The 22,500-nt window shown below is 37.5% G+C and overlaps 2 protein-coding genes and 1 long non-coding RNA gene across 3 annotated transcripts; all 3 read right to left on the reverse strand.

Moving 5' to 3' along the window:
* Positions 1-7,510: 7,510 nt before the first annotated feature.
* Positions 7,511-10,764, reverse strand: LOC119067481. Its single transcript, XR_005085948.1, has 3 exons — positions 10,572-10,764; positions 9,691-9,764; positions 7,511-9,377 (listed from the first exon to the last, which is right to left on the reverse strand). It is a non-coding gene; the product is annotated as an uncharacterized LOC119067481 (long non-coding RNA).
* On the reverse strand, positions 9,814-10,565 carry LOC119067480. Its single transcript, XM_037170483.1, has one exon. It carries the CDS (start codon positions 10,407-10,409, stop codon positions 10,023-10,025), a length of 387 nt encoding a protein of 128 aa, XP_037026378.1. The 5' UTR covers positions 10,410-10,565; the 3' UTR covers positions 9,814-10,022.
* Positions 10,765-16,139: 5,375 nt separating the features above from the next.
* LOC119067483 (peptidyl-prolyl cis-trans isomerase G) lies at positions 16,140-22,241 on the reverse strand. Its single transcript, XM_037170484.1, has 11 exons — positions 21,722-22,241; positions 21,352-21,561; positions 21,165-21,270; positions 20,982-21,069; positions 18,767-18,796; positions 18,556-18,695; positions 18,279-18,399; positions 17,947-18,210; positions 17,809-17,878; positions 17,650-17,751; positions 16,140-17,507 (listed from the first exon to the last, which is right to left on the reverse strand). The coding sequence occupies exons 2-11, from the start codon at positions 21,547-21,549 to the stop codon at positions 16,191-16,193; spliced, it is 2,436 nt and encodes an 811-aa protein (XP_037026379.1). The 5' UTR covers positions 21,550-21,561; positions 21,722-22,241; the 3' UTR covers positions 16,140-16,190.
* Positions 22,242-22,500: the final 259 nt, after the last annotated feature.

A 22,500-nucleotide genomic window follows, 5' to 3' on the forward strand; every position in this document is an offset into this window, starting at 1 on the left:
GTTTTAAAATTTTGTTTTCCGTGAATAATACACGAAAATGGTATTCTATGACCGAACGATTTAGTTTCACTGTTATAGCTACAGTACTCCAGCACGTGGAGTGTAAGTTTTTCATTATGCCTGTCTAATGGCATCGATTCGTTGTTGATGTGATGAATGCATTTAGCATTCTATGTTAACCAATTTAATGATGATCGGTTCATCTTTTGGTTTAACAAATGCAGACACATTGCACATCTTGTCTGTAGAAGAATCAAACTACTCATGCATGAGCATTTGACTTGTTTACAGGTCTGTTTTGTATGTTCTGTATCGTTCTGATGTGCTTTTCTTCGAAGTATGTGCTGCTTTGTAGGGGCTATAGCTACAGTACTCCAGCACATAGAGGGTAAGTTTTTTTAGTGATGAGGCGTTTTGAAGAATTTTATTTCATACAGACATATTTAATTTCGTTTTATAGTTGTATTTCTGGCACGTATGTATTAAATTGTAGAAAATTGTTGTATTGCTGAGGGTTTATGCCAATTCAAATGAAAAACTGGGTTTTCAAATAGTCAACGTTTCGGCTCAGCCATATGTAAGTTTCTCACATATCGAAACAGTGGTCAAACGTTCCTCGATGTGAGAAGTTTTATGATTCTTTCTAGGCCTAAATAGGATGATTTTTAGGTGACTATAGTTCTTGTAACTAGATGGTATAGTTATGGTAAAATATGTCGACAACATTTTAAGCAAAGGTTTGATCCAAGACTAGGTTTGTCTTATAATTTATATTTATTTTTGTAGCTTAAATTAGTGGTTTAAACTAGGTTTTAAGCTTAAAAGTACAATTTGTTATTAAATTTTGAAATTGTGTCTGAAAATTGAAATTGGCCGAGGCCGGGAATCGACTGCTTTATTCAAACATCATACACGGTATATATATGCATAATTCTAGGCTACTTGATTCATTCCAATTTGTTGATGAGGGTCGCCACAATATATTTCCTTATCTGCAACAAAATTGATTCACCTGGATATTGGTTATCAGTTCGATTCGATGAACTGAAATTTTTCAGGTATAATTGTCAGACGTGATAGATTATAGCACAGATTATCCAGCTTCGGTCTGGTGGCCAAATCTGATATTTAAGGTTATTTGGGTGTCTGTTTGTGTAAGCAAAATATAAAATTCTAGTCCAGAATTCAAAACGAAGAGATAATCTCACGCGTACAGAACTGCAGACATACGGAGTCAATTGATTTAGATAGTAGGACAGCTCGGATCCTAGCATAAACATGAGAAATATTCGGAGGCCTATGCATTCAAAACAGAACTTTTTTCGTAAAGACGGTAGTCTTGACTTATTTCACGGCAGAGTAAAATAAACCAGGCAGGACGGTTCATTTTTGAAACGTCAAATAAGGTATCTATAATTCAATAAGTGAAAATGAACTCAAATTAACACTGACATAAGTTGAATTAGTTTTATTCGCAAAATATAGCTCTCTGCCTGGTTTATTTTACTCAGCCGTGCCTTTTTGTGTGAATAAAATCTGAAATAGCTTTTTATTTATACGGTGTTTAAGTAGAGCGAGATGGAAAATCAACTCGGGGTCTGCTGTCAATTCTTTGAGTAGATGGATTTAGTGCCACATTTACATCATTAAAAAGTGGAGACTAGTATTAATGACAGCTGATACGCTTTTTTGCCTATATGGCGGTGAAGGAACTTCACCGACGTATAAAAATGGTCTGTGTAAGGGTGCGGGTCAGCGGCTATCATAATATCAAATGAATAATGTTTTGGTCAGGCCAATGCTCTCCAAGAGATTTCGACCCGATTTTCGATGCGAACATCTTTCAACCTTTTTTTTGTTGGTATATCGCATCGGCTTTTTAAATCGTCTGACTTTGAGTTGATAAATTAATTTTTTTTTCATACGCACGGAATTTTGACAACCGACACATTTTCAGTTTCCATGTTTTATTGAATTATTGACTCCGTGCGTGCATGGCAGACCCTATCTTACACCTCTACAGCCAAAGATGAATAAAAGAAAAATTGGTTCAAGAAATGATCAGGACAGTGTAATGATTCTGTAGAGTAATTGGTCTTTCGAATCGGAGCTGGCTGGAACCTTGTTGTTCAAAGTTTTTGTAAATTCTTAGTTCTTAGTGCTTCCCAGTTTCCATCTTCCTTGAAGAATTTTTGATTTTGTTTTCTTTCTTACATCGCCTTACCTTCACCCCTTTTATATTTTCAGCTTCTCCATCCTCTAACTTTTCATTTTTTTCGTATTATTTTCTATGTTTTTTACAGCTTCGTTACTCGCAAATGATAGAAAGACTTTTCAAACAACGTTATAAACTTTATTGCCAAATAATTTTTTTTTGATTACATAAATACCTGAAAATACATCACTGAAAAAAGGTGCGCGAAATACGGTTCGTTGAGATTGCAATTTCGGGTTTCACCTAAGCAAGAGTATCCTAATGGTAGACTATGAAAATTTCGTCCAGATTTAAAGATTTTATGCCGATCCTCAACGAAAATATTTGAGATGAGATATTTGCATTGCAGACAGAAGTGAAGATTGATGAAATTAAGTGATTGTGGTTCGCTATTTAGATGTTTGTGTTGAATTGGAAAATAGGACCTTTTAAAGTTGCATTCCCGTTACCCCAGCTATGTTAATACTTTTTAGAAAGTTTGGAACTCTGCCGTAACGGAAAGGTAAATATCAACATGATTGGAATGGAAACAAATGTATGTCCAACGATGAATTCCCCACGAAGAATGTCCAACGATGATGCCCCACGATGAATGCCACACCAAGAATGTCCCACGGTGAATGTCCCACGATGAATGTCCCACGGTGAATGTCCCACGGTGAATGTCCCACGGTGAATGTCCCACGATGAATGTCCAACGATGAATGTCCAACGAGGAATGTCCCACGATGAATGTCCCACGATGAATGTCCCACGATGATTGCACCAAGATGAATGCACCACGGCTTGTTTTTACTACAATAATCTAGACCTATGATTATGCGAAGAACCAATGCCAAAAGGTCGTCCTGTGATGAACCAAATCCAAGATGCTCGTTCTGCCATGAACTAAACCCACGATGCTCGTCCCGCGATGAACCAAATCCAAGATGCTCGTCCCGCGATGAACCGAATCCAGATGCTCGTCCTGCGATGAACCAAACCCACGATGCTCGTCCTGCGATGAACCAGACCCACGATGCTCGTCCTGCGATGAACCAAATCCAGGATGCTCGTCCCGCGATGAACCAAATCCAGATGTTCGTCCTGCGATGAACCAAACCCACAATACTCGTCCTACGATGAACCAAATCCAGGATGCTCGTCCCGCGATGAACCAAATCCAGATGCTCGTCCTGCGATGAACCAAACCCACGATGCTCGTCCTGCGATGAACCAACTTTACGATGCCAGTCCTGCGATGAACCAAGTCCCCAATGCTCGTCCTGCGATGAACCAAGTCCACGATCCTCGTACTGCGATGAACCAAATCTCCGATGCTCGTCCTCAAAATTGCTGATTTGTAGTTTTGATGATTCTGTTGAATCCCACGAAGCTAAAACGTTTCTGCGATAACCGAATTATTGTACCGGCGGAATAATATTTTTCGAATAACGGAAGCGATTTCATAAAAAGTTTGAAGAACATGATTCTATACGGCAAAAAGGCTAGCTGGTGGACATTGAAATGATGTAAAAATGGTTCTTCAGAAATAATTCCGTTCAAAATAATTAGCAGCCTACGAAGTCCAGTCAGTGATGATTAGCAATAAATCAAGTTTTCGGTTGTTTTTTTTTCACGATTAAAGTCCCACGACGATGGTTAGTTTGAGGTAGGTTGATATGAATTTCATATTTAGAAGTGTCAGATGCCAGCTATTACGTTAACTATATCCTTAGTTCAGAATGTGAATTCGTCAAAGATTATCAAGTAGCTAACAGCCTCAGAATAATAGATAGTGTTGATTGATATTGTGTCACATTAGGTATTACGATAAGTGTTTCGTCCAATTTAAAGAAGTTCAATGTCCAAACAAATGAGTCTACTGGTGAAACGTTTAACGTAGTAACGTTTAAAAAATGTGTGTAATGGGAAACCCAAACCCATTGATGTTCCTCGAATGTTACGCCAAATTCGAATTATCCTAACACCATCCCTAGAGTAACGCCTATCGGTTTCTACGAGAAGAGCTCAAAAACGTTGATTTCGGAAAAAAAATTCACTTTTACGAAGATGCCACGGCCAAACCAGGATGATGATGCCACGCCAAATCCAGGATGATGATGCCACGCCAAATCCAGGAAGATGATACCACGCCAAATCCAGGAAGATGTTGTCACGCCAGGATGTTGATGTCTCGCCAAAGCCATGATGATTATGATGATGATGATGATGCTACGCCAATGAAGAATGCCACACCAAGTATGTCGAGCCAAGGATGCCACACCAATGATGCCCCACCAATCCACGATGCCACGCCAATCCACGATGCCACGCCAATCCACGATGCCACGCCAATCCACGATGCCACGCCAATCCACGATGCCACGCCAATCCACGATGCCACGCCAATCCACGATGATGATGCCAAGCAAAACTTAGGATGATAATGCGAGGAAGTCGATGTCAGTTCACGCCTATGTCGATGATGCCGTACAAAATGATGCCAAACCAGGTTTGCAGAAGAAGAATTTGTGGTTCTTTCGAAGATTGTATAACGTTGAGTCAAGTGCTTCATTCGCCATCACGAATGTTGTCAGCAGTGAATATTTTGATTCGTAAGTAACGAATAAACAGATTTAAAAGCAATTCAGTCCAAGTGCACACGTTAACTTGTAGAAGATTGAACTATATAACATCGTTGAAAGCTATCTTTTGAGAAGACCAACCAGATTGATGATTCGTAACAAACACAGGAAATCGAAACGTAGCCAAAAGTGCACCAAAGAGGGAACCAATTATGCGACATGAAGTTGAATTTTGTATCGGTCTGTGGTAAACGCTCTACGTGAAATCTTTGATGTTTTGGAAGACCAGTAACAACTATAACTTTGCTCAAAGAAGTAGACGTCATGGGCCGCACATATTTGCAGAAATCGATCTTGAAACGACAGCTCTAGCTGATTATCGTGTAAACTGAATGAGATGTTCGAACGCCAAGGAATTCGCATATAGCAATGGATAACGAAACGCGCAGGTCCAACGAGTAGTGTTTTCGAGATGCCAGACAAGCTCTGCTCACCGGGCGTCGATACCACCAACTAATTGAACTTGGAATACCCAACCATAGACAGAATATGTTATGCTCTTCGGTGTGCCGCACCAACTACCATACCATACGATTGAATGAGTGAATTATGAATTTTCGTTTCTCAAACGACCCCTCTCTCTATCTATCAGCCTACCAATGCGCTTGGTTTGGACACCTCTACGCGATCTTGTCAATCTGTAAAATACTCAAAAGATGGTTTTTGTTGTCGAGCAAATCGATTACCATCACGAGCACTTCGGGCGATATATATGTACGTTTTTGTATATAGGGAGTCTCTGTGTTCGTCATTAAATTTAATGGTTTTTTTTGCGTCTCTTCAATGATGTACTTTCGATGACTTTGATAAGTTGTGTTTGATAGTAAAATAAAATGTGAGAAAAACCTGAAAAATACGATTAGTATGCACACCCCCAAGCGTAACATTTGAATACGTTCAAAAAGCTTTTCGGGTGGTAAAAAGTAAATTCGATTTTACAGAAATGTAAGACTTACTTTCTGTCGGTACAGTCATAACATATGATTATATTGTGAGATCGTTTTTTGTTTGTGATAATTATATAAATGGGCTGGATGCATGTTTGGCATTTCGTTGTCATTATAATCGATCGTTCGGACGAATATTTTACTGGCTCTCTATACGCTTTTATCGTGTTCTAAAATAGAATCTTCTAATTGCTAGCCCCGGGATAAACCCATTTCAACAAAACAAATAAAATCCATGCAATTGTTATACAATCAGCGGGAAAACAACAACTAAAATTCTAACTAAGTAATTTACGCCAATTCTGTGCTTGTTCCGACTTAATTCGAGCTCATGGTTTCGATTCATTCAAAGTCCATTCAGGAATGACCATATTGTTTCAACGATTCGGTAGAGATATTCTCGTCAGATCGTGTGACAGCGCTAAAGGAACGTTTTCATAATAATACAAAGAACCCAAATTTACTTACAGGTCAGGTCAGCCACGAGAGATTTTTCTTAAATTAATTCTGATAAAACGTGCTCTTACTTTACGACTGGTCTCTTTTACGCTGATTGATATACGCCCAATCTGAATTGTGTCGTTCTACAAAACAATGATAGATGGTGAGTAAGTTGACCCCACCCCGAAAAACCCCAGAGAAATATTTTTTTTTGTAACAGAAAATTGGTTAGCATTATTTGCCTCTCTTTCACGATTCTACCCGTGTTGTCAACATCCACTGCTCATTGGATACACACACCACCTCTCGTCGACGCATAATCAGCATAACGGAAACGTTCGGTTTTAACATTCGAAAACGATGATAATGTGTGTCCTGATGGTTAGCTCACGAAATAAACGAAACAAAAATTTGAATATTTAGGACCATCATTGAGATGGTTGAGCTGTTGAAAGAAGTAAACGCCTACGTTCTTCACTATGTTCTTGTCGGCACAGTGAAAGGATAATTTTATGTGACGATCCGAATCGATCCGGCAAGATGAATGTTGAAAATTTGAAATTCATTGACCGTTATAATGCTGACCACCGAATCCTCTCATTGCTTTCGATGGCTGATTATACGTTTCTTATAGAAAGACATAGGTTTCCAAAGTTAAAATCATAATAGATGTCGATTAGATGTGATCCCACCGCTCCATAATATTCGCTTAATATCAATGTCAGCTTCCCAAAACTTTGAAATGAAATCTTAAAGCTTATTTAGACGAATGACTCCGTTCGCCGGAGTATAATTGTAGACGAAAAATATTTGAGCCCTTTTACAACTTACTGTTCATAAAGTGCGAAAGGTTTTTCATTCAGAGTAAACTCAAAAATTTTGTTTAGAAAAAATCTCTTGGTCGATTCCGATTTAGACCGTGTAATCTATGTGTTTGATGCCATATAGTCGGAAGTGTGCTCTTATGCAGACAATAGTCATTATTGTAGTCTGGAGTTTGATGAAACTAACTGAGAAGCGATGAAAATGTTTTTCTGAAATAACGTGACCGGTTACATCAACCTTCCAATTTCAGGCTACAAAAAATTAAGGTTTAGAGTTGACACATCTCTATCCCGCTGTTGTTGTCAGTGTGTGTGCGCTCAGTCTTAGCATGTTATGACAAAAAGTTAATGAAACAATTGCTCGAACTCTCCAATGACTTTCGGACCATTGTTTTCTGAATTACATAATGTACCCAGGGATTCGATCGATGAACTGTGTGCATGTTTTGTTTCAAAAAATCTAAAATGAACTTTTAGTGCCAAGAATACCCTGAATAACAGGGGTCGTAAAATAATAAAAAATGAACAACATCGGTAGTGGTACCTTGAGCGACGTCTCGTATTACAATAATGATATGAGTACACGTTCGAGCCGAATCGATGCAATTCCGTGAAAATTTTGTGGTGAATTTAAAAAAAAATGAAAACTGAAACTTTTAAGGTTATATCCGCCTGGATTTAACGAAGGTTTTTTTTTATCACAAAAGGAAATTAATTTCCGCTAAAAATGTCTATTAGAACTGTGAACGAAAAAAAAGAACTTAGGTTTGGAGGAGTTCCTGCGACACGCTTCTCTCATCTGCTATTTTAGGCGCTTTTGAACAATATTCACGATACAGTTTACATACAACATATTTTAGAACACTGAAAATATAAACAGAAGTTATGGCTTTTAAGAGCCCGATAGGTTGGGCATATGATAAAAGTTCAATTAAACCCCGGTGATCACTTATTGAAATTTATGACACAGCCGTTGTGTGTTGATCTTCTCCTATTCCGCATTGTGTGTTATGGTACTGGGATCTTCAGCGACTTTCATCAATAAATATCAATTTTTATCTCTTTATCTATCAAAGATACGTAAATTTAAAAGTGAATAGAGCCCCAAAGTGTTTGGGCCAGCTCTAATGGTTAAAGTCAAAAATAGAAAACATTTTTCATTATAAAAATACCTCACACATCACATCACGTCACGATCATATAAACTATAACATTAATTAATATCACGTTGACTCTCTAATCCAACTAACAATTGTCTCTCTCTCTCGATATGATAGTGAAGCTTATTGGAAAGATTTCTGTTTAGAGATTAAGATTAAGGAATGTTCGTACCTTTGTTTCTCGTTTTGTCATTCCGCAATTATTAAGCAAATCAAAAAATAAAATTATTAATCGTTGATGGTGAGATGATTATATCGTTGTTGGGATGGCTTTTAAGTTGTCGTTTCGTAAGATGATGATAGTTTGGTCTCTCTCACTCTCTCTTCGATACTAATCAAATTAGAGGCAATGCATACAACTCGCAAACAACGACTGGATAACTTATACGTCGATTCGGAAATAACATGGAAAATTTCGTCTAGTAAATCGTCTACACATAAACAGAGTACCTTTACGTGTAACTGGATGCGCTCCCTGGCTGCACAAACCGAATAAAAACATTTCATGTCTGGACAGCTCGTTAGATGTTTTGTTGCCAAACCATCCACAATTTAACTATGAAAAATCGTTCCGTCCAGTTACATCGCGCAGATTCGTTATATGTGTGTAACCCCGTTCTCTGTGTAACAACTCTTCCGATCGTATGGTTTGTTCGTTTCTTAAATCACATCTTCTTCTGAAAATGAAATTAATTCCCTTCCGCAGCGTGACTTATCGAAAGCCGTTTTCCCTAAACATTTTTTTTTGTTTTTGTAAAAAAAAATAATAAAAATACAAGTGACCTGGATGGATGTGTCATAATCGGATCGGGCGTGTATCTATGCAAAATCGTCGAAAATGCATTGGAGAATATTCCGCTGGCGTGCGTGCGTAACGTAATGACAGGGACAAATCACCACTCACAGCCACATCGTCATATTTCCTGCATTTTTTTTTGGTTCAAAAGAAAACTCTCGTTTATCGCAAGGTGTATGGAGGGAACGCAACGGGAAGTCATCGAAATTCTAAGGTAATTTTTTTCTCTCGAGTGCTTGGGCATGAAATGTATGGTGTTGATATTGTGTTGATAATCTTAAGCCGATCTCTCTTGCAATCAATCTCATGAACATCGTATTTTCATTCGACACACCTCTTCATCATCATCTCTTTTTACCAAAAACAACTGAAAGGAAAAATTGTTAGGTGATAATATTGTCTCGGCCATCTTGAAATAAAAATCAATTTCATTTTAGAACTTTTAATCGAAAAATATATTTTCTGATAAATTTTGAAATCTTAGAATCTAAAATTTAAAAAAATTAAATTTTTACACAAATATTCATGTAGGACATGCGATTCAATTTGAATCAATAAGAAAAAAAAATTGTTTAAATTCACATGATTTTTAGACTGAAAATTAATATAATTTTCTGCAAAATTAATTAAACAAAAGAAAAACACTAAGTACAAACCAATTTCAAAAAAAAATCAATTACTTTTTATGTTGGACCACTGCCTTGCTTGCGAGCCCGGAGGATCGGAAAGCTGATTCACTCTTCTCATTTTGGTACTGCAAATGAAAAATTTGGCATAATATTATGGAAATCACAGCATTTTGATTTTAGGTGTAGTAAAGTTGTTGTCTCATATTAATAAATCGACATTAACTATAATGCATATACGGATGGTGTATAGCTATATACATTCTATAACGATAGCTCATCGAATATACCGCGTCATCATACACGAAAATCGATCGTCGGCGCCATTTTGTGAGCGTCATGCAGATTCGGAAAATTATCTCATTTTTCTACTGGCTGACTGTCCCTCATCTAACAACGTTGGTTTTGATTTGACTAAGACTTTTGATGAAATTATCGAGCCCATTCAATTCACCATTCCACAATTCTTCGGCGTCTTTGCGATGTTGCTCTTGTTTCACTTCCTCTTCGTACAGGTTCTTTTCGATGTGCATATTAACATCAGCCGTAAAATCGGCCCACTTTTGTGCTCGTTCCCGTTGCTTAATGCGCATCTCGTTCTCCGCACGATCCAATGCTTGTGCCAATACGGCATTCACACGCAAATTTTGATTGAAACGGCTCGAACGACGAAAATCTCTTTTCTTATTTTTGATACGACCGATCCAGTCGCATAATGATGTAATGCGTTTATCACTTTTCGGAAAATTCGAGATTATTTTCGACGCAACCATGATGATGAAATACGACAAAACGTTTCAAGTAGGACAAGATTTTGATTTTCTCTTTTTTTTCGAGTTTTGTTTCAACGAAATTAAAGGAATCGTATCGCTTTGGGATATCTAGGCAAGCAAAACCCAATTTTTGTTTCAATTTTTTTTTTTCGCAAAACACACCTGTATATAATTAATTGCCAAGGCTGCTTTCTAAACACCAACACAACAATTTTGATCGAACTTTGTTCCGAGTTGAATCACTAAACAGTCTTTATTTGCTCTCACATTTATCACTTTTTCTTCCAAATTGCAACAATTTATAAAACAGTACCAACTTCAACGAGAGTCAACCTCTTTCTGAGTTCGCAAATTTTACCGTAGTTCCTTTTATAGCCGTCTGTATGGTTTGAAAGGTAATACTACGCGATTTGTTGAAAAGTAGTACCGAGTTAAAACATGGTGCTCGTAATTATTTTAGCAAAAGTTCTATATCGGTGTGTAGGGAAATGGTCCACGTAGACAATAAAATCGAAAAAATCAATTAATTTAGCGATATAAGTTGGTCAGAACAGACCAAAAGTTATGCAGATCCTTCATGAACGCAACAAAAAATGAGAAAAATGAGGTGCGGCGATGAATGTTACCGTAAATATTGACGCGAAGAATACGAAAATAGCCAAGATATATGTGTACATAACGTGTGTTATATAGACAATATATTTAATACGAATGTACCTAGGCCAGACGCTCACTAACACTTTGGTATAAACGAATCAGCACAGGAAAGAAACGTAATTCAGTTTTTAGGAACAAAACATTCATGATGAAGAAACGTTTTTGAGTCATTTGTTTTGCTGTTGTTGTTTTTTTGTTGAAATTCGTTATTGCGCTTCTTTGTGAACCACAAATACAATGACAAAATCAAGAAACCTTGTATCGAATCCATTTGCATGTTTAATTTCTTAACTTTTTGTTAGGTGCTTCGAATATTCATTCTCTTATATTTTGTTATTTTGGAATACCGATGCGGGGCCGTGCTACAAAGCACTGATAACTCGATAAATTAGTTAATTTGATGCGATGAACTGCCCAAGATGCTAGGTATACGAAAAAGATATCGCAACGGGGTCAGATCTAATCTTTTAAGCATTTTAACTCGGTTAACACGACCAGAACATACTTATTGGATTATAAAAACAACCTAGAATGCAAATTTTGTTTCAGTTACTATCAAGTAGGACGTCTGATAGAACCAATTTAATATAAAATAGAAAAGTTATTGAGAAAATCAGCCGACTGTAGCATTAATAGAGTCGTAAATATCAGTATCGAATCCTTGATCGTCTCATGTTGAAAATGATGCTCAAAATAATCACTTTCGTCGCATTGTTCACTATGGCAATTGCTTCTACTGATTCCGATATCTCCGTACTTTTCGACGCATTCCTCAAGGGCGTTCTTGATAGTGAACAACTGGCTGATGGATCGTATCAAACCACTTATTTCAACATACCGCATCGAGAAGCACCTGGTCTCATCGAACCGTTCCTCTTTGGCACTCGTGCGAATTCTGAACAGCTGACAGTATTAAACGTTAAACGATTGAGACCGGTGAACAAAGAAATCCGTCGACAACAGGTATCGGACGGTGAAGACTTTGACTACAGCGTTTTGGCAACTGCTGTTACCATGGATATTAATGTCCACAATCTTGCTGGAAATCTAACTAATTTTGTGGGAAACAATGAAAAGGGCGAATATTTGTTGACCGGAAATCTTCAAAATTTTGTTATGAACGTAACGATGGAAACAGAAAATGGTGTTCTACCGGTCAGAGATATTGTTCCCACCATTGTCGACATGACTGTCAGTGGAAGCGACGAGGAACGGACCACAGTTGAATCACGTTCGGCTCAAATTGTCGGTGATCTCGTGGCGAATTTGTTTTTCAAAGCGTTTAGAGATTTTGCCAATGGGAACGCTGGTAAAGCACTCACACAAGCCGTAGGCGATATCTTGGGAAAGCAACCACAATTGTTATTCTGAGTCTTAAATAAAATGAAATCCATCAGTCGGTCGTGTGTGGAGCGCAGAATAATAAAAGCACATTTTTTGGTACAAAACAAAACATTTTTGTTTCTTGTTGTACACCTTCTGGAGGACCCCTTTCAGCATCATTCATAGACGACAATAATGGTATTAGTCGGTTACTAATGTGAAAATAATGACTGGAATTTCCTGTATACCGAGCGTCTGGGATTTTTTTACCTAACATAATCTTACGTCCTTTTTTCCATCATAAAATATAATCACTTTGGAGGCCAACGCACTGTCGCTTGACAGTGCTTTGACGAGGCATAAATTTGTCAAATTATTTGAAACATTGATGATATTGGCTCTAAAACGTTTGTTTGATGTAAAATCAAAAAAATAATTTGACAATTCTATGGCATAATAAAAATAATTAATTATGTATTTAGTCACGAAAAAAATTACTAATTAATTAAGAAGAAATATAGAAAATAAGGTCTTATCGTCAAAACGTTAAAGACATATTTTGTTTACGTGTATGTGTGGTATGTATAGAATGCAGCTGAATTTTTTAGAATTAGTTGTGACGTAGTAACGACAATTCCCACTTCAGTCGCACATAAAAACCAGTTTCTTTTATTTATACCAACAGCATATAATAGAAAAGACGTCATAAGCATAAGACATACATTGAAAATAAAGAGAAACCTTGTATAGGTATCTGAACATGTTTGTATGTATAAATTGTAACGTCTTTCTTATGCCGCTGAAAGTACAGTCATATGCAGAATGAATGAATGCAACTGTAATATAATAGACATGGGTCAAATGTCTCCAACGAAGTTGTTCGTTCGCATGGGGTGAAATCTCCAATGAGAATTTTCCTTTTTATGTCTCGAAAAGGCAACACGGTATTCACAGATGCGACTAAAAATCATGGATATCGGTACATTTTTTGTCATTTCGGGAAGCACCCAGAACAGGTTGATGAACGACTATCGATCTCTGTCAATGGAAATGCAATCGGAAAATAAATATAGAATCGGAAAATCAAAGTCTTATCGGGAAGTAGAACATTAATCATGAAAGTATTATCGGTCTGTATAGAAAATCGAGGCCAAGATCAGAATTCGGGAAATTTGCTAAAATTTTTCATTGGACTGTACACGCTGGCGTCTTCACTTAACTTAAAATATTCTGTCTACGCGAAATATATTCATTCAAGATCGATTATTATAAGTTTATTCACTTTGCTTTACTTCAACTTAAGAAAACTTCGAACAGCTTAAATGGAATCTGGATTCAAGCCGACGGCGATCCGATCGAAGAATGGCTCAAATGAATCGTCGTTCAATTCTGAGAATATTGTGGAACAACTTTTTTCCCGAAAAGTTTTTGTTGGGCTGTCATAGCCCTTAGAAAATTTTTCTCCTAAGTGGTCGCGAAAATCGTTTTTGTATCAATTACTCCAGCATGCGAAATTTGAATAATGTCAAATTGACTAAATATTTTTGACATATTGACCAAAAAACACCGATGTTCGGCCCACCCAGGCACCGCAACAAGTGAAAAACCTCGTAAAAACCGAAATTTTGGAAGAGCTCTGGGCGGCTGGGAAAGTTAGTAGCAGGAAGCTTACTTCAAGCTCTATCCATTGACACCCCACTCGACCATACCCACTGTCCCAGATAGAAATGGAGTTGCTTTTTCACAATGTATCTCAAACCATCAAATTTTGGAAAATCGGGAATTTTGGAAAAAAGTTGTTCCACGATGTTCTCAGAATTGAACGACGATTCATTTGAGCCATAGCTCGATCGGATCGCCGTCGGCTTGAGTCCCGACTGTTCGAAGTTTTGGGGAATTCACTCTTAATCATTCGTTTCCGATTTTTTCTTTTAAATTTCGTTATGAATCTTTCCATATATTTTCGTTGCACGTAGCCCCAAAGGATGCTAATGGGGAAGACTATTATGCATGTATACTCCTATGCGAAGCATTCAATCCGTAATGGGAATTCTATATGAGAATCACTTTTTTACCTAATGTTTTACCTAATGCTCGATTCCCGTCAGCGCTGCTAAATTTAGCAACTATCAGTTGAATTTATCCAATCAAAAACGTAGTGTCGGAGATACAATAATTTTAACGATCGATAAATTCAATCAGATCAGCGCACTTCAAGAAAACGTTATTAATGACAGCTGCCAAATAGAGTACTGCTTTGTATGAAAAAAGTGTCCGAATTTTTTACAGTGCCAAAATTTGTTCAATACACCGTCCAGTTTCAGTACCCTATTTAGAGTACCACGCATGCTTGAAGTGCGTTGATCAGATGTAATCAAATCTGTGTCAAATTCACATCTTATTTCTTTGTATTCCATATTCCATATTTTGACTGACTACGCTGTAATTTACATGTAAATTCCACAGGCTACTTGATACTTTCACCGCCTTAATAAAAGTAGTTTGTTTGCTAGAGTATTGTTTGAGTATATCAGCTGAAAAACAGCTGAAGCAAGTTTATGCTGAAATTTCACTCACTCTAACTGTACGAGCCCAAACATTTTTTGATTATATATTTTTTCAGTTACGAGTTCGAGAAATTTGTGGGAATCGAATATAGAGCTCGTAATTGAAATTTTTCTTCCCAATGTCTATCTCAAATCATTTAAAACTAGAAACTGGAAACATGTTTTATAGGGTTGTGAGCCGTCCAAAGTCTTTTGTTTGGAGGCTCGTGACTCAAATATTTTTTTTATGTCAACAAAACGTTATATTTTGATCTAGACGGCTCGTAATTAGATGGTACTTGTAGCCGGTGTCGTTCTACTAATCCTGGAATACAACAATCGAATATTCAAAACTTTTTAGAGTTTGTCACTCTAGGGAAACCATTACTCTCCACGCAATTTTTGTGTGGATATTATGGATATGGTTGCCATACTGCATACACAAACTGATAGAAGGCCCTATAGCAGGAGCTTCTAAAATCCCGAAAAGATGTGCTTAAGAGAAATAGACTGTAATTATTACAAGCAACAAAACTGATTGAAACAAGAAATTATCAGGAAGAAAGTTCTCAAACTGAAGCGTCAAGGAGGACAGCATAATCACTGCATGTAACCTACTTTAGCTCATAAAGCAAAATATTATTTGAAATTTTGAAAAATAAAAATCAAATTTTTTAAGGTAGTGTCGATCGGAACTAGAAGTCAAACAAAGGTGATTCAGTTGGACGGAGTATGGTTTGGTTACTGTAGTGAGAGCCGTGGTAAAAATGTCAAAATTATGCACTCCATTCTATTTCGCAGGATCGTCCAAGAGAACCTTACGCACAATTTGAACTGGTCCAGTAATGGTTTCAACAGAATCTTCATACACAAAGTCAATCGCGTCAAATATCAAGAGCTTTACGACACTCTTTCTGGATGCAGCTTGGAGGAACTATATAAACGAGAAAATTCAAACATTGCAGATTTGCGCGTACATTGGGGTTTAGGCTGAAAAACAGCTGAAGCAAATTCACATCTAAATTTCACTAACGCCCACTGTAGAACTTAGCAGTGCTTAGTGCTCAGCATTTCTTTCCGTTGGAAATGGTATAAAACAATGGTAGAGTCAAACTTAAAACATTCTAACTGTAAGACGCTGTTCGCAATGCTCTCGGAAATATTTTCTCAGAATCGAAATAAAGAATAAAAAAACAAACTCACATTTCTCTCTCATTCTACTTGAACGTTCATTTATTTGCCAGATAATTGGTTATTAGCGAATTTTCTTACGTCGATCGGAGCGTTTCTTTCGTTTTTCCCGATCATCATCCGAGTCTTCGCTACTCGACCGTCTCGATTTTCTGCTAACGCTAGAGACGACCACTTCTAACACCTTCTTGACGGCGGCCAGTTGCTTGATCTCTTGTGCCTTAAGCTTGTCCAATGTTTCTTGCTTGATTTTCTCCAGTCGAGCAATTTCCTTTTCAGCTTCGGCCCGTTCCATGTCCTCTTTCTGTTTCTGCTTTTCGGCTTGTCGACGCTCCTGTTCGAGAATCTCCTTTCGCATGTGATCTTTTAGCAACAAAATGGCTTCGGCGCGTTTCATCATTTTTTCCTTGTTAATTCGTTCTCTCTCATTGTATGAAGTGTTTTCCTCGGATGATTTTTCGCGTTTATTCTTTGACCGAGATCGGGATGGAGAACGAGATTTTGATTTATCGTCACGCCGAGACTTGTATGGTGAACGAGAGCGATGTTTTGAATGCGATCTGTTTCGATCACGTGATCTGGGCTTCGTGTCCTGACGGCTACTGACCTCCCGCGGCCGAGATCTATCTCTCTCAGATAAAGAACGAGATCGCTGATGTCGACGATCGCGTGAACGACGACGTTCATTGCTTTGCTTTCGAGTTCGGTCGTAGCGATCATAGCTCCTGGATGTTCTAGAACGTCGTCTGTCTTGGTTTCTTCCAGCCCCTCTAGAACGATCTACACCGCGGTTATTTCGATCAAATCTTGATCTTGCCGGGGAGTTTCTCGACCGATTGTTGGATCTGGATCGACGAGAACCTTTACGCATTGAATCGTGTCTGGAACGTTGAGTATCTCTGTCTCGCTTGTCATCCCTTTTACCCTTCGATCGCTCATCGCCATTCAAATTTGATTCTCTCTTGCGCTTGCTGTCGTTTTCTTTCTCGTTACGAGGTGGAATTTCATTTGGTTTCACTTGTACACCGAACGCAAGAGCCATCGATTCGGATTTGTTTTTATTGCCCACTGCATCCTCATTCTCCTCTCCATCTTCATAATCCAATGCATTCATGTCGACTGCCTCGACTGCTTCGCTGAACCGTGTCTCATCATCTGTTTTCACGTCTTTGGAGCTGATATTAGCTGAGGTGTCAATTTCACCATCTTCCTTCTCTGCAAATGACTTGGCATCCCGTTTAACATTCGAATAGGAGTTTTCCTGGTTGATTTCGAAAAACGATTTTTTTGCCACACGAGCCACTTCTTCATGACGTTTTTTACGTTCCGCTTCACGACGTTTGATTTCCTCTTCACGAAGTCGCTTATCTTCTTCAGATTTCTGAAAAGAAAGAGAAAAGTGTTAGGCTACGCACTTCTTACAGCCATTCCACATTGAGATTCTACAGTCACAATTGGTCACAGTTTCATAAACTTGTCCACAACAAGGTACGCGCACAGGTACACTCATTTTTTAAACTTACTTCTAAATCAGATAACTTGATGGTTCGTTTTTGTGCTTGTTTCCAATGCGGCGGCGTAACACTTCGTGAACGACTTCTGGACCGTGACGGCGTGCGATATCTCTGCAAGTAATATGATGTTAGAGCACTGCTAATTGGTTGAAAACAAAGTCTACTTACGAAAACACCTCGTCCTTTAATAGCGCGTCCGCTTCGAGACAACGGTACACGGCGCTTAGACCATCCGAAGCTAAAACATAAACAAGAAAAAAGATTACTTTCTCCCTTCACTATCGGTTCGTTAAACAAATTTCCTACTTGCGTCCCGAATCTCTCCGATCTTTGTCCTTGTCCTTGCGACGATCCTTGTCCTTGTCCTTTTCTTTATCTTTAACATTTCCCTCCTTTTCATCTTTAGTTGCTTCAGTACCACTACCGTTACCGCGCATCAAAAACTTATTTGAAACTTCGGGAATATCCTTTGGATCAATTTTTGTGATTTTTACCATGGGGTGCACATCTTCGTCATCAATTTCGCCCTCTTCATGCTCTTCGTTCGGATCGACTGTCGTCTTATCATTTCTAAAATGGTGAAACGTTTGCTATCACACTGAATTTGGACTGAATGTTTATTAGGGATATAGTCTTACTCTTCGTCCTTGGACTTCTTTTTCTTCTTCTTATCCTTTTTCTTCTTTCGTTCATCTTCATCATCTGAGCTTGACGAATCTTCTTGCTTCCGTTTCTTTTTCTCTTTCTTATCCTTTTTGGCTGAAATGATGGGGAAAAAGAGCTTATCAATGCTCGTCGTACCCGATTTTTCAATGATTTCGATAAAAATTAAGGATTATGAATGCTACATATAGCCAACGCTGCGTTCTTTATCACAATCTCAGTCCTATGTCTTTTAAAATGAAAACAACTCACTCTTGACTTGGCGCACCAGCTCTCCACAATTGCTTATAACAGCATCTTGCAACGGTCTTGAATTTCTATCAACCGGCAGTTGTTCAATTTGTCGTACTAAATCATGACCAGACACAACATGACCAAATACAACATGAATACTGCAACAATCAAAAAGGAACAAAAGTTAAAAAAAAAATCCCAATCGATCGTACAGTCACAATGAACTTACTTGTCAAGATGAGACGCTGGTTGTGTAGTACTACAATGAAATAAAGAAGAACAACATAATGATCAGAACAGCTCAAATCCCAAATTAACTTTTATGTGGCTAAGGAGAGGAGTCAACATCATATTGATCTCTACACAAAATTACGAGCGACTCACTCAATTCGGACTTGTGTTGTGGCCGTGTAATTTTTTTAAATTTCATCAACGAACACTATACGTAAAAATATTTTTTTTTCTTTTATTTTTATCTTCGTTCTCTTAACGAAAAACAACAATTTCTTTTACATCAATTTTTGTTTCATTGAGAGGGAATGCAAATTCTGTCGTGAAATTAGATTTGGTTTTTGATTTTATTTTATTTTTTTGTAAAATGGCAAACAATTTGGAAAATCCACAATTGCACACGATCAGATTTTGTATTCCCAAAGTTAAAATGATTTATGAAAAACGACTTAAAGCTCAGCTACAACATGAAATCAACTGACAAAGAATTATGGCGAAGAAAGGACATGACTAAATTATTATTGTTCATAGGGTAATACTATCAATACGAGCAGCTACTGAGATATGAGCCCTTTATTGTCTTTCCTTTTGTTCGAACGAACAAGAAAAGAGACAATAGAAGGTTCGTATTACAATAGGTGTACATATTAGGTAGTTTTACCCTATTATCAGGCATCTGGGAGATTTGTAAACCGATTTTAGGAGTTTGGGAGGCTACAGGAAGCCTGTATGTCAATTTCAGGAAGACTTTATGTGACATTTGTTTAAAGAAATTTAAATAATAGTTACCTGTACGTACAGTTAGAGGCAGTGAAATTTCAGCAAGCATTTGCTTCAGCTGTTTTTCAACTGATCCGCACAAACAATCTGTACTGTTTATACGTCTTCATTCGGATGTACCACTACCAGCAGCTACAACCGTATGCAAAAGTATAAACAGTTGTGATTGTATGTGTGGAACAGCTGAAAAACAGCTGAAGCAAATGCTTGCTGAAATTTCACTGTCTCTAACTGTACGTACAGGTAGCATGGTAACTAGAAAGTGCAGATCATGTTCTCTGGTCTCATTTTTTCCGAATAGTCTAAACGAGAAGAATGTTTCTCTCGTTCTACGGTATACTACGCTAAGTACATCCACTGACATTTTGAATCATAAATTTAGTCGTCTTAAGGCCTTCAACATTAGTGGCTATTTCTACATGCGAAATTCACGGAAAGGCCACTCATAGACGAGAATTTCATAGATTCAATCTAAGTTACTAGTTCCCCCGAACAGTAACGAACAAATCGGATTTCCCGCAGGTGTTCAAAGAAAGTATTGTGGCGATTAGTCAGGATCAAAATTAATTGAGGCTTCAGTGAATTTGAAATTCAAACCCCGCAATAAATTCTCCGTTTAATGATTACCGCTGGCATTGTATATCCTCCTATCTTGCCGGTACCAAACTTTCACATAAATGGCGAATCTTTGCCAGTAGGATCTTTGTTAGTATTTGCGGAAGTCATGTCACGTGAGGTTTCAACTCTTAAAATTCATTTCTTCAAAGGTTGACTCAAGTGCCCTACTACAACTGTTCGAAAAACTAACAAGACGACTAATAAGGAGGAAGTGATTTATTGGACGTCTAGCGTTTTTAGAAGAAATTCGTGGTTTCTTAGGAGTGTTGAATGATCTTGTCCTTCTTCTTAGATTAATCAAAAGATTTCATTGATTGTGGCCGAGCTTGCAGTAGCATAAAGTTTATAGAAAGAGGGTCATGGTATGACGTATGCATTCCTGTTGAATCTTCTGCGTAAAAGTATTTTTCTGTTACTGCGTATGGACGTCATAGGTTATTCCCACTCGTTAAAATAAAAATGTGGAAGCACATAGGTGCTGCGCTCTACGTAATCAAGCAATGCAAATGCATGAACAAAGCGGCATGCACATTACTGTGCACTAACAAGTACAAATAATTATTTTAATAATAAGAAATCTGACCTGATCAATGAGAAATGTCAGTCATATGTCGACAATGCACTGAATTGTCGAATGTTGTTGCTACGACAACGGCAGTAATTTTTAATGAATCGTGCTGGTGAATTCGAATTAAATGTACAGACTTTGACGATAAGATTCAATAGTACTAACAGCACCGACATAACATGACTTTAAGAAAAAATTGAAACAAAACGAAGAAACTCTATCCTTCACTCATACACACCATACTTACATAAAAAATTGGGAACCATTGGTTCCCTTGCCACGATTAGCCATCGACAACAAAAATGGTTTATCGTGTTTGAGTTGAAAATTTTCATCTGCAAAAATCAATCGAAACGGAGAAAAAAACGGAAAATTAGTACCGAGCTTTCAATCAACCACCATAGACCAAATATTTCGTTTCAATTTTTACCATCAAATGTTCCTCCATATATTGACTCGCCACCAGTGCCATTATTTGCCGAAAAGTCGCCAGATTGGATCATAAAGTTTTTGACCACTCTATGGAACACAACACCCTATACCATGGAAATTTTACGATATTAGTATTGTTGATCAAACAAAACTTTGAATTTTATCTTAAATTTCACCAACTTTACCTTATAGTGCAACGGTTTCTCTGTTATCTTGCCAATACCCATTTCGCCGGTGCACAATGCTCGGAAATTTTCCACAGTTTTTGGCGTTATGTCCGGATACAGTTCAAATACCACGCGTCCAGCTGGTAAACCTCCCAAATTTATATCGAAAAAGCATCTGATACGAGCTGGAGGCTCGTCCTCTTCACCCACGGTCATGATCGATCGAATCTATAAAATGTTTATGAAAATGATGAAAATGTTTACGCATTCGGGGACTATCGATTTGGGTACGAAAAAAAAAAATTCGTTGGTCGGACTAACCAAATTTGCTCTGAAGGAAAAAAATGTTTATTGATTGAAAACGTATACCATGTATACAAACACTTACAGCTTTTTACTCAAAATTCCGGAACTTGATATTTTCGGCTCACGTCAATCCTTCTCGAAGAGTTTTTGTTTCTTGTAAATATTTTTATTCTAATTGATTGTTCGCTAAATATTTGATTTGCTTTACACGCATTTTGTGAGCACTAACTCGTGCAAGAAATAATGTTTAGTTAAATGTAACAAAATGATGAACCAATGCCGCTAAAGATCAACTTCTTTTACAAGTTTGAAACACACATAAATGTTTTTGACACTCAATATAATACCACCATGACACTTCAATTGTTCATTTTGAAATTCACTCGGTGACAAAATATTTCTCGCCTTTTTTATTAAATAAAAATCTATGATTGACAAAAATTACATAATTTCGACACTTCCAACATTAAAAATGTTTTTGCTTTTTAGAAGAGTCCTGCAGTGAATAATTATCTGCTTCTTATAAAAAAAAATTATTCGAAACTCCAAAACACTGGTAACATTTTGTATACCGATATGAATACCGGACTTTTTGAAAGGCGCTGCAACCGCTGCAACAAACTGTGGTAGCGTTGCAGTGTGTATTAAAACCAACATGACGGAAACAAAATTTCTATACCATTTTTCAGCGTTTGTGTGGCCGGTATGGCCCTATCAAACCTTATCAAACCCGATCGGCCATCAATATTTAGTTATTTTGAAAGAATGGTGGGAAACTATTTTTAACACTGATCAAGACCTTGACACTAATAATCAGCAAATTTGCTCACAATTTCTTTAAAAATTAAGTCTTTGATAAAT

The sequence above is a fragment of the Bradysia coprophila genome (genome assembly GCF_014529535.1).
Source record: "Bradysia coprophila strain Holo2 chromosome X unlocalized genomic scaffold, BU_Bcop_v1 contig_12, whole genome shotgun sequence".
Lineage (NCBI taxonomy): Eukaryota > Metazoa > Arthropoda > Insecta > Diptera > Sciaridae > Bradysia > Bradysia coprophila.

What these genes read in the sequence shown, in the direction of transcription:
- LOC119067480 (XM_037170483.1), bottom strand. Translation starts at nt 10,409, where the DNA reads ATGGTTGCGTCGAAAATAATCTCGAATTTTCCGAAAAGTGATAAACGC.
- LOC119067483 (XM_037170484.1), bottom strand. Translation starts at nt 21,549, where the DNA reads ATGACCGTGGGTGAAGAGGACGAGCCTCCAGCTCGTATCAGATGCTTT. An exon ending in GCTGGTGCGCCAAGTCAAGA is followed by an intron (nt 18,400 to 18,555) that starts GTGAGTTGTTTT and finishes CCATCATTTCAG; the next exon opens with CCAAAAAGGATAAGAAAGAG. An exon ending in AAGAAGTCCAAGGACGAAGA is followed by an intron (nt 18,211 to 18,278) that starts GTAAGACTATAT and finishes TCACCATTTTAG; the next exon opens with AAATGATAAGACGACAGTCG.